The sequence below is a fragment of the Pseudophryne corroboree genome, chromosome 2, assembly GCF_028390025.1.
Source record: "Pseudophryne corroboree isolate aPseCor3 chromosome 2, aPseCor3.hap2, whole genome shotgun sequence".
Lineage (NCBI taxonomy): Eukaryota > Metazoa > Chordata > Amphibia > Anura > Myobatrachidae > Pseudophryne > Pseudophryne corroboree.
The window spans coordinates 768,941,521-768,954,350 of record NC_086445.1 but is presented as its reverse complement, the minus strand read 5'-3'; the positions used below and the strand labels follow the sequence as shown (position 1 = coordinate 768,954,350).

Genomic DNA, 12,830 nt, shown 5'->3' with positions numbered 1-12,830 from the left:
CAATTCCTTACCAAATATACACATTAAGTGTAGCACTTAGAGGATAGTGACATTTGTGATTACAGTATCAGTAAATGTGACTTCTGATCCTGATAGGAGAGGTGTATATTGGGTTGGTTACCAGCTTTCCTTAAGGTAATGTCCATGACAGATTATTTCACACCTGATTTGAGTGAGTAGGACAAGAAGATGGTGCTGCTTCCTGCAGAGTTGTTCCAAGTACAAGTGAGTGTGGGCTAATCAGTTCCATTCACATATCTGTTCACGTGCTTTCTCTAGCACTATTAACAGTACTAAAAGCATGATATGTGAGGTCAGGAATCATGTATACGCCTACTGTAACTCAGTACAAATGTAACAAGTCACTTTGGATGTCTGTGAAAAGTATAATAGTACTCTGCCTGTGGTCTGCTGCCACCTTATGGCCATAGTGGGTGCAAGGGATGCCATTGCTATGGGGCACAGAGGCTTAGGGGAGCTTGGACCAGGTTATAAAGTTGCATACTATCGATGTACATGGTGAGTTTGACGACAATATTTAATGTTAATTTCGTATTGTCATTAGTCTATGTTTCTATCATTTTAAAAAAAAAAACACTATTTGTATCAGCAAACAATAATTGGATCTGTGGTAAATTTTTACACATAATGACAGATTTTTATCTGAATGTGAGCTAAAAAAATCCTAGCGAAAAAACTGGTGGTGGGGAAGGGGAGGAGGGGCGGTCACTTCTGTATTAGCCTAGGGCAGCTTGAACCCTAAATCAGGCCCTTCTTATGCAGACAATACATACACAAACATATTAGGAACAATGACTATGGAAGCAATTTGAGAAAAAATAGATGCGTACATATTTGAGACTGGTATCCCAGCAAGAGAAGCGACTATCTCAAAAAAAATAAGCGAAAAAATTGGTGGTGGGGAAGGGGGAACGTCACTTCTGTATTAGCCTAGGGCAGCTGGAACCCTAAATCAGGCCCTGCTTATGCAGACACTTAATACTAATCCTAAACTGAATATAGTAAGATTAGCTGCACACAAGTGTAGTATGCCCAAATGTGATTCAGACATATTCCCATGTATGCCTCTTTTGCCGGTACCAGTGGACGTAGCACCTGTTTAAAATTTGTGATAATTCTGCTGGTTTCTCATAATCATCAAACCGCTTCTGACTGCCTGCTTGCTTATTGACCCTTCCAGCTGACAGTACTTTTACATGAGCCCCAAGGCTAAATCATATTACGTTCCAAATGTCTTTGGATTTATTGTTGCAGGATATAAAATTCCCTTTCAGTTTGACAAAGCATTTAAATAAAGGCTGTGGGGAATGTTTTTGTATTTAATTACATTTTATATGACTCTATATGTCAGGACATCACATCACACCAGACCGTCAGCAACCAGCCACCACCCATCCCTTACCACCCCTCCTCTTGCCTCTCACCAACTGACATCTTTCTCCCATGTATCTGGTGAGGAAGTCATGGCCCTCATCCGTTCCTCCCCCACCACCACATCCCCACTTGACCCTATCCCCTCCCACCTCCCCCGCTACCTCTCTCCTTCTGCCTTTTGCCATCTTGCCCACCTTCTCAGTCTCTTCCTTTCATCAGGCACAGGGAGTCATTCCGAGTTGATAGTTTGCTAGCTGTTTTTTGCAGCTGTGCGAACGCATAGTCGCTGCCCACAGGGGAGTGTATTTTAGCTTTGCAAGTGTTCGATCGCATGTGCAGCCGAGCTCTGCAAAAACAGTTTGTGCAGTTTCTGAGTAGCTCTGAACTTCAGCCTGTCCTGTCCCGGAATTGACGTCAGACACCCGCCCTGCAAACACTGAGACACGCCTGCGTTTTTCCAACCACTCCCTGAAAACGGTCAGTTGACACCCATAAACGCCTTCTTCCTGTCTATCTTCTTGCGATCAGCTGTGCGAATGGATTCTTTGTTAAATCCATCTCCCAGCAATGATCTGCTTTGTACCCATACGACGCACCTGCGCATTGCGGTGCATACGCAGTAGTGACCTGATCGCTGCGAAAAAAAATTGCAGCGTGCGATCAGGTCTGAATGACCCCCACTGTCCCCTCTGCCTTCGAGCATGCTCTTGCCTCCCCTATTCTTAAAAACCTACCCTTGATCCAAACACCCTCTCCAACTACCAACCCATCTCTCTCCTCCCTTTTGCCTCCAAACTCCTTGAGTCTATAATACCCCTTTCACACCGCAAATACATCCCAGGATATTGCCGGGTTGAGCCAGCTCGACCTGGGTCAAGGTGCAGTCTAAAAACACCACTTTTGAATATCCCGGCTCGAGTAACCCTGCATTTCAACCCGGTATAAAAGCAGTGTTATACACAGGTTGGACCCTGGTCAATGTGCACTCTAAAGTGTCCAACCCGGGTTATTCAACCCTGCATTCATGTAAACGTGCTGATTGGCTGTTCTTTGTGTGCCTTGATGATGTCAGCAGCCTGAGCCCTGCTACACAGGAGAGAACAGAGAGCATTAAGAATTAGAGCTACTAAGAATTAGGGGTAAGGCAGAGATTGCTAGGGAGCTTACTGCATACCTTCCAACTTATTAAAAGTACAAAGAGGGACCTTGGGGCGCGCCAGAAAAAGGTGTGACCTATGTGAAAGGGGCGTGGTCTAGTGGCAGAGCTACGATCGCGGGTCACTCCCCCTTGTACCATAACTGAGTGGGCATGCCCAGCACACTGAGCTGCTGTCATGCCCCCTCTGTCACCTGTGAATAGACGCTGTGCGCGTGTGCACAGTGTCCATTCACTGCTGCTCTGTTAAGCAGAGCAGCAGCGACAGGAGCCTCCCAACTGCCCCCCCCCCACCGCGGGACACTGCGGCCCGGGGGTGGTACAGCTGGACAGTCCAAAAAAAAAAACGGGACTGTCCCTTCAAAAACGGGACCGTTGGGAGGTATGTTATTGGAACAGTTAAAGATGCATTTGTTTATAAAAACATAGCTCTGTCAGCTATTATTCCTGCAATGCTGTGAGCTATACCCACCCTCTCCTTTTGTCCCCTTCTGACACCTCATCTTTCTGAGCCAAAATAAGTCCATTTAAAATGACATCCATGGTGCTTTAATTGCTGACCCGGGTTGAGTTAAAAGGAGCCAACCCTGCAATAACCCAGGTTGAAAGTGTAGCATAAAAGGGTCTGACCCAGGTTCAAAATACTGGGTCGGACCCGGGTTTGCGGTGTGAAAGGGGTATAACTGCCTCACTGCGTTTCTTTCCTCCCGCTCACTGCTTAACCCATTCCAGTCTGGTTTCCATTCTCTCCACTCCACTGAAACTACCCTCACAAAAGTATGCAATGACTTCCATGCAGCCAAATCTAAGGGCCACTACTCTCTGCTTATTCTTCTTGACCTCTCTGCTGCTTTTAACACTGGGTACCACCCTCTCCTTCTGCAAATCCTTCACTCTCTCTTGATCTGCGTGATACTGCCCTCTCCTATCTCCCCCACTTCCACGAACAGGTTCTGTTCTTGGTCCTCTCTCTCTTTTTCTTTCTCTATATGTCCTCTTTAGGTGAACTCATTAGTTCTTTTAACTTCTAAAATCACCTCTATGCTGATGACACTTAAATCTACCTTTCCTCCCCTTGATCTCTCCCCAGCTCTCCTCACTCGTACCTCCAACTATCTCTCTGCTATCTCTCTTCCTGGATGTTCCAGTGCTTTCTTAAACTCAACATGTCCAAGACTGAGCTGATCAGCTTCCCACCGTCCCCCACAACCTCATTATCTATTGATGGCACGACTATCTCCCCTAGCCCCCAAGTACACTGTCTTCGCATAATCTTTGAGTAAGCTGAACCTTACTCTGCCTGCCATCGCAGATGAACATCGTGATGTTCCTCTGATATCCAATCACATTTCAAATGCAGGGAGGAGGTGGTATGCACCTCCTCCTGCATTTGCATTGCTATGGACTGCAAATGTAAAGCTGCTGCGAATAGCATTGCTTTTGCAATTCCTAATGAATCAGGCCCTTAGTTACTAAGGGCATTAAGCCACGTCTGTAAGCAATAGTGGGTAGTTAATATACACACTTGTTGCATCTGATGTTTGTTTGATGCAAATATTCACCTTGAAATGTGTTCCAGTGTTTTTGTTTTTTCTTTGTCCTCCTCTATATGTATAGGTATGAGACCCACTTAAACAAAAATAACGAATAGTTGCTATTACTGTTTGACTAATTTTGTTTTCCATTGTTTTAGAATAATTGATGGCAAGGACCTAATACCTCTTGTGCAAGGATTAATACCTGACTCTGAGCACAAGTTCATGTTTCATTATTGTGATGAGTACTTACATGCAGTGCGATGGCAACAAACCACTAGTGAGTATAGAAAAGTTCAATTACTGTACACTGTATATTATCAGTCTCTGGACACTAGGTATAATTAAAAATGATTGGCTCTGTATATTATACTCCAAAATCTGCAAAATATCAACCACATCTCAGTGACTGACTGAGGAAGTGGACTGGTTCCACAGAACGCATTGTGGGTATCAGAGATATGCACATTTAGGAACTTGTTTAGCTTCAGTTGCAGTTTTGTTGTTTTTGCCAGGCTGTGAAGGCAGGCGCAGAGCCACCATTTTCGGGTCGCATTGGCCACGTGTGACATCATGCGGCCTCCCAGAACCCACCCCCATTTTCACCACCATGACTGCGGAATGCCACATCATTGACCCCGCAATGCCACGTCGCCGCCGTGTCCCACAAACGCCGATATCTTTCAATCAGGCAGAGGCATTTGCATAGGAAGAAGCGATCGCATCTCCCCAACTTTCACACACGCAGTGGAGGACTTGCGCATGCGCACTACGGCAGGACCGGGGAGTATGCGATAACATCGCAGCTACTAATGCAGCTGAATAAGGTCCTTAGTTTTATTTTAATTTTTATTTCTATTTTATTGTGTTGCACCCTTTTACTTATGCTATTTATGTGTGATACTGTGAAGATCTAGTAATGTATCAATATCAATATCCATATTTGTAAGAGATTTCTCCAGTAAGGTTTGTATCTAAGGACTGAACATTCAACGTTGTTTAAATCTAGCAAAAAATATTTCTGCAGCAGGGTACACTGTGTTCCACAGGGAATATATTGGGGGTATAGAGATGTATCTTGATCCAGAGGCACCAACAGGCTAAAGCGTTAGACTGTCTCAGGATGCATTGCAAGTCCTCCTCTATAACCCTGCCTCCAGGCACTGTGAGCTCAGTTTTAGAGTTGGTGCCTGCATGAAGCTGCGCTAGGATGCCCTGAAAAAGCTTTTTTAGAAGACTTCAAGGGCTGCAGCACTTCATATGTCAGTGTGACATACTGTGCTGCGGCTCTATCACCTCCCCAGCGGCGTTGCATACTCCCGCTGGCTCTGTTCCTGGGTACTTGCAGCGGAGGCGCTGCAGTTCCTAGGCACACACCACCACAGGCGCTCTCCTGGATCGCGTGGCTGCTACTAAGAGAGGAGGTAAGAGGGTCCCGCCATTAAATCGCGTTCCAGTCGCAGTCTTAGGAGTCAGACCATGACACTGGTGTGGACACTGTGACAGAGCAGGGACCACACTATATCCACCAGGGCATGGGAGCACAGGTTGGATAGTAAAATATCCTGTTTAATAAGGCTCCACAGTACCCAGTGCTGAGGACCAGCATAGGGGAAAAGGCGCTTGACCTGTAGCCCCTCCCCAGCTCTGGGCGCGATCTACTGCTGGTGTTCCCACCCTGGAGCTGCCTCACACTCTCCCTCACTCCCTGACTGAGACTCTGGGTGCCATCTTCTTACAGTAGCTGCGACTGGTCTCCGGGACTGCAGGGCAGGGTCTCCTTCTGTAAATCCGCCTGTATATCAGCGCTGTGATTTTACAGACACTTAAGTACTCTACATGTCATTTTAAGATGGCGTTAGTTAAGAACAAGTGTACCTCTACCAGGATATATTGTACGAGTATTCTGATACAGTATCTACATCCAGTCTTGGACCGCGCATTGAATATATATATATATATATATAGTATGCAAAATTCGGCGGCACTCCAGCAGACTTTCAATGCATTTTAAAATAGCATAATTTTATTGTTCCAACGGCGTTTCGGGGATATACCCCGTCGTCAGGGACAGCACATCACACACAAACAATCCAAAAACAACACTTATATAGCAAGATAATCCTAACTACAATTGAATAATCATACTCACCTGTCCCACGCCGCTGACCGCCCGCTATCCACTGCTAACACAGTGGGAGCTTCTGGATGACGTAATCAAACGGCGCCGGACAGGCGGGCCGACGTCATGACGTTGGTTGTCATGGTGATGCAGTCTAACAAAACGATACAGATAAAAACAACTTGAGTATGTGTGTTAACACATTTCCACAATATGATAACAGAAAACAAAAGTGATCACCAACACCAGACTATAAACATAATGTTAAAAAACATGTCTGATCTAAATTCAGATATGAAGACAAAAGAAAAGGAAGAGGAAAATAAGGAGAACAGCGGATCTTATTGCACATGTTTTGTAATAGCTAGCCAATGTCAAAACATACATTGTATGCCTAAATTTTCGTTCAGCCCTCCTGGTGCTATAGTATTTAGCTTAAATATCCATTTGGTCTCTAACTGTAATAGAGTTCTCTCCCTATTACCCCCTCTGTGAGAGATAGGGACGTGATCTATCAACATGGCTCTGATACTGGGCTGACTATGTCGGGCTGTCAGCCAGTGGCGAGCCACCGGCTGATCACTAGTCCCCTTTTCCAATGCCTGTTTGATTGCACTACGATGTCCGGCCATCCGATCCCGGAATTGCCTTTGTGTTTTACCTATATATGCTAGCCCGCAAGGACATTTTAGCATATATATGACATGTGTAGTAGTGCAAGTAAGGCGATGATTAATACTAAATTGTCTGCCCGTGGAGGGGTGATGGAACGAGGATCCTGTCATAAGTGTGTTGCATGTGGAGCAACCAAGGCAGCGATAGCAACCCAATTTGGGTCTCAAAAAGTGCGTCTGTTCAGCTTTAGTTAAGGGGAATACATCCAATTTAACTATTCTATCTGCCAGGTTGCTACCCCTAGTATAACTAGGGAGTATGTGACTATTGTTTAAAGCTGGTAAATCTGTGTCCGTAGAGATTATCGGCCATAATTTTTTAACTTTTTCTGTAGTAAAGTCAGTATTAACCGTATACTTGTTAACCCATGGGATGGTAACAGCAGATTTGGACTGTAGGGACTGAGTGTCAGAGGATTTGCCTTTTAACACTTCTTCCCTGGGGATATCCAACACTTTCCTCTTAGCTTTAAGTAAATCCTTCTTAGGGTAACTCCTTTCCATAAATTTATTCATCATGGTATCCATGACTACTTCGGTGTCCTCTGGGTCCGAGGTAATCCTACGGGCTCTAAGGAACTGGGAGTAAGGTAATCCCTTCCTTAATGGGAGGGGGTGGAAACTGTCATGTGCCAATAACGAGTTCCTATCTGTCGGCTTTACATAAAGTGAAGTTTTAATGATGTGATTCTGACACTCAATGTTAACATCCAGAAAATGAATGGAGTTTTGGCTAAGTTGATAGGTAAATTTTACACAACTGTCTGATCTATTATGTACTTCAAATAGTGCTTCAAGACTCTCAATTGAATCACCCCAAAAGAGCAACAAATCATCTATAAATCTCCTATAGTATATCACATGTTGAAACACTTGCTCATTATCATAGATTAGACATTTTTCAATCTGATACATAAATGAGTTAGCATACGAAGGGGCCACCGGGGACCCCATCGCACAACCCATTTTTTGGCGATAATATTTGCCATTAAATGTGAAATAATTCCTAGTCAGGATCAAATACAACAATTGTATGAAGAGTTCCACCGATGGACCTGTATATAATACATTATTGGTTATTAATGACCTGACAGCCTCTACACCTGCCTCATGAGGGATGCAGGTGTAGAGGCAGGTGACATCCGCACTACACATAACCAGTGTATCAGGTAATGGGTCCAGTGATTGCAATTGTAATAGTAAAGAAGTGGTATCCTTCAAATATGAGGATATACCCTGTAAACATGGATTCAAATATGCATCTAAATAAGCGGATACTGGATGCAACAATGATTCTATAGCGGAAACTATGCGGCGGCCCGATGGTTGTTTCAATGATTTATGAATTTTCGGGACCATATATGTTTCTTAGATGCAGTAGTGGGATCTACATCATCATCGATTTGTAGAATCTGCTTACTAGCCTCCACTAGGTCAGGGACATCAACCTGAGATGTAGATCCTCGTCAGAAGCAGATGTATCAGTGTCTGACGTGTCCGTATATTTCCCATCCTCATCAGATGAATCATCTGAGATATTAGTGGATTGTGAGGAGGAAGCAGCCCGCTTAGATGACCCCTTGACACCAGAGTGACGTGGGGTAGGTTTCTTTCCAACCAAAGACTGATTTAATTGATGTAACTGGGTAGACAAAGCATCCACCCAAGGTGGATTTACCACAAGGACAATATGTGGCTGCAATGGCACAGGAGGTCCCATAGGGGGGTGCAAGGTGTGTCACAAGCGTATTGAGCATAGTTGAGAATGCCACCCAAAGTGGCTCCTGATTGACTGCAGGAGCAGCAGGCTTACTGGGAGATGTATGGCACATATTACACAGACCATCATGCAACACTTCCCCCTCATGCAAATCCTCGGCGCATGGACTGGATTTCCCGCCATTTGTGTTAGACATTATGGTGAATGTAACCGTAGAGCGTATGAGTACGATACAGCCAGACAAAAACAATACCTGCAAATAAATCCCCTATTTATGTGACAGCATGCCCAATACACAAACAGAGAATAAATTCGGTATGATGTGACTGGGTACACAGTAGAATACACTTAATTGTAAATACTGTGCAGCACTATATATGATACCCTGACGCACCTAGTCCTTTAGGGTATAGAATGCAGTGATAGATATAGTGGTGATACACTTAAATGAAATCCACACAGCAGATACAGGCACACACAGCCACAGTGACAATGCAGATAATTATTTTAGTCAGACAATAAAACTGCACTGGACTAGCAAATATAATATAATATATTATATCATAGCAAAATGACAGCACTCAGTAAAAATCAAATAGAATTGACATGGTGGTGCAGGGTCCTGGAAATTGATACAGACACTCACTTTTGCAAAAGAAAAGAAAAAGAGACCAGCACTCACGTTTTGATGATTAAAAGAGAAAAGGGGTTTATTCCTTACAGAAAACCACGGAGAGTTGAAACGGCTGTCGGACTGTAGTACTAGGATCATGTCCAGATGTTTCTTCTGTAAGGAATAAACCCCTTTCTTTTCATCATCAAAACGTGAGTGCTGGTCTCTCTTTTCTTTTGCAAAAGTGAGTGTCTGTGAGTGTATATATGTGTGTATGTATATATATATATATATATATATATGTATTCCTGTGGTCGGCACTCACATAAGTCTAATGTAGAAAACTTGCCACGGCGCTGCATCAAAGAACAAGCATAGAGATAAACCCATGGGTGGCACTCCCTGGACTTGTAATAACTGCACAGACACGGTCCTTTATCAACGTTTCGGGTTTATTTCAACCCGTCATCAGGATACACATAACAAACATACAGTGACATACCATACCTTATATACCTCATAATTCTGATTATCGGGAGCGCCAAAATCATATCTGGTGTGTAGAATACAAATATCTGGTGTGTAGAATACAAATTGCTGCACTTGAATCAGTGGCGTACGGTGAGGTCAGTGGCTGGTGAGGCACTACAGCCATATTGTCCGCCGGATCCTGCCGATGACCCCTACCGCCGCCGAGACAATGCCCGCTACTGCCTCTGAGCCGATGCCACCGCCAATGGCTTACAAACTTGCCCACCATCAACTGACCCAGCCCTCCGCTACTAATTTGCATCTCAGTCCGATGCTGCCAATGCCCGCTGCCTGCCTGCTCATCATACTTGTGAGATATTGTACATATTCATAGAAAAAAAAATTAGTGTTTGGGACTGGGAAGGGAGTGGGAGGAGGACATGAATGCAATTTTGTTGTCCAGGGCTTCCATTAACTTAATGGAGAAGGGTCTGAATGGGTTAAAAGATAAAAAAAAAAAATGCGTGAGGTCCCCCATCCCAAGTGTAACCAGCCTCGGGCTCTTTGAGCCGGTCCTGGTTGTTTAAATACTGGGAAAAAATTGGACAGGGGTTTCCCGTATTTAGACAACCAGCACCGGGCTCTTAGTCCGGTCCTGGTTCCAAAAATACGGGGGTCAAAAGATGTAGGGGTCCCCTCTATTTTTAAAACCAGCACCAGATTTTACTAGCCAGGGACATAATGCCACAGCCAGGGGACACATTTATATAGGTCCCTGTGGCCGTGGCATTACCTCCCCAACTAGTCATCCCTGGCCGGGGGTTCCCTGGAGGAGGGGGAACCCCTTAAATCAAGGGGTCCCCCCTCCAGACACCCAAGGGTCAGGGGTGAAGCCCGAGGCTGTCCCCAGCACCCCTGATCGGTGGGTGCCGGGCCATAAGTGTGTAAAAAAAATATATAGTTTTTTGTTGTGGAACTACAAGGCCCAACAAGACTCCCCCGCTCGCTGGTACTTGGAGAACCTCAAGTACCAGCATGCGGGGAAATAACGGGCCCGCTGGCACCTGTAGTTCTACAAAAAAAAAACACAACACACACACCGTGAAAGTAACATTTTATTAAAACACACTTACACATACTTACTACATCCCACGCCGGTCACGTCTACTTGTCCATGTAGAATCCAATAGGGGTACCTGTAAAAATGAGAGAGATTTGTAACCTACATCCCACGCCGATCACGTCCACTTGTCCAGTAGAATCCAATAGGGGTACCTGTAAAAATGAAAATTATACTTACAAACAAAGTAATCCACAGGAGGAGAGGGAGAGGGAGAGAGAGAGGGAGAGAGATATATTATGCACTCGCTGACACCGGAAGACGTTAGCACAGACAGGGGAGAGTGCTGCTGCTGGCTGGGAGGATGAAGCAGGTGCCCCCAATAGTTGTGAGCCCAGTAGCTGTGCCCCCAGTCGCTTTGCCCCCAATAGCTGTGCCCCTTGTAGCAGTGCTCCGAGTAGTTGTGACCCCCGTAGTTGTGCCCCCAGTTGCTGTGCCCCTTGTAGCAGTGTCCCCAGTAGTTGTGACCCCTGTAGCAGTGCCCCCAGTAGTTGTGACCCCTGTAGTTGTGCCGCCAGTCGCTGTGCCCCCTGTAGCTTTGCCCCTTGTAGTTGTGCCCCCTCGCTGGTCCCCTTGTAGCTGTGCCCCCTGTAGCTTTGCCCCTTGTAGCAGTGCCCCGAGTAGTTATGACCCCTGTAGTTGTGCACCAGTGTCTGTGCCCCCTGTAGCTGTGCCCCCTGTAGCTGTGCCCATTGTAGCAGTGCCCCCAGTTACTGTGCCCCCTAGCTGTGCCCCTTGTAGCAGTGCCCCAGTTGCTATGCCCCTTGTAGCAGTGCCCCAGTTGCTGTGCCCCTTGTAGCAGTGCCCCAGTTGCTGTGCCCCTTGTAGCAGTACCCCCTGTAGCTGTGCCCCTAGTTGCTGTGCCCCTTGTAGCCGTGCCCCCAGTTGCTGTTCCCCCAGTTGCTGTGCCCCCTGTAGCTGTGCCCCCAGTTGCTGTGCCCCCTAGCTGTGCCAGTGCCCCCGTAGCGCCGCAAACAAGCACACATTTAAAAAAAAAAATACACACACACACTTACCGCTCCTGCAGCGCTGCCTCCGTCTCCGGCCGCCGGCTCCTCTCTACTACGGGAGAGACGTCATGACTCATGACGTATCTCCCATAGTAGCGCCGCTCAAACACTAGGGGTCAATTATGACCTCTAGTGTCAATCAGCGGCGCCGGCTGCAGCGGGCGCCCACACAGTCCACGGTGCCTGCTGCAGCCGGGAAGGGGGCTCGCTACTGATTGGACAGCAGATCCAGCACTGGATCCACTGGGCCAATCACATCTCGGCTGAATGCACGCCCCTGTCATTGAGGCACCAGTAAAGGTGCCGCTTCCCCATTCTATTTCAATGGGCTTTCACAGCCCATTGCTGCGCCCCGCCCCCTGCCCGTCCCCCGCTGCCCGGACTTTAGTGTTAGCGGGAGGCACCTCTCCCGCTGCCTCACACGCAGCCACATACACAGGGGGGAAATTATTAAAATAATAAAAAAAGATATTTATAACAGACTGTGTTTTAAATATCTTCTTTTTCTTATTTTAATCATTATGACAGGGGAGGCACTGCCTCCCCTGACTGCACATCCCTGACTTGAATTATAACTGACATCCAAAGGAGTCCGCTGTATGAAGCCCAATTGGGATCACAAAATACTGGTGCAGTGTCGTCTGTGATTGGGAAGTTTTTATTTTTAGCAAAAATGCTTTTTTTTTTTTTACCTACAGCTGTTGCAGATATTTTATTCTAACTAATCAAAGTCAGCCATCAACCCATTGACTTTTTATATTTTTGTCTATTATACATGTCTCCAGCTGGGGGTGGTAATGTGGTTATTGATAATGTGTTATGCTGATATACATGTTGCAGGATTTATTAAATATTTTTTAACAATTGCACTTTTGCTCTAAGGATGGGGCTTCTTTAAATCTTTTCTTCAGATGTAGACCTGATGGCGTCTCGACACAATCACAAAGTTCCGGTCTTCGGATCAAGAACAATGGATACCCAAGCAGCGTTCATGGACGCACTGGCAATTCCATG

The 12,830-nt window shown here is 45.8% G+C and overlaps 1 protein-coding gene across 2 annotated transcripts in view; it reads left to right on the top strand.

The window, feature by feature from the left end:
- LOC135047970 (arylsulfatase H-like) overlaps nt 1–12,830 on the top strand; it is a 283,561-nt gene that overhangs the window by 230,656 nt on the left and 40,075 nt on the right. For both annotated transcript variants that reach the window (XM_063955490.1, XM_063955489.1), the window contains one exon: nt 4,245–4,366. In XM_063955490.1, coding sequence (XP_063811560.1) covers nt 4,245–4,366 — 122 coding nt within the window. The remainder of the gene's footprint in view (nt 1–4,244; nt 4,367–12,830) is intronic.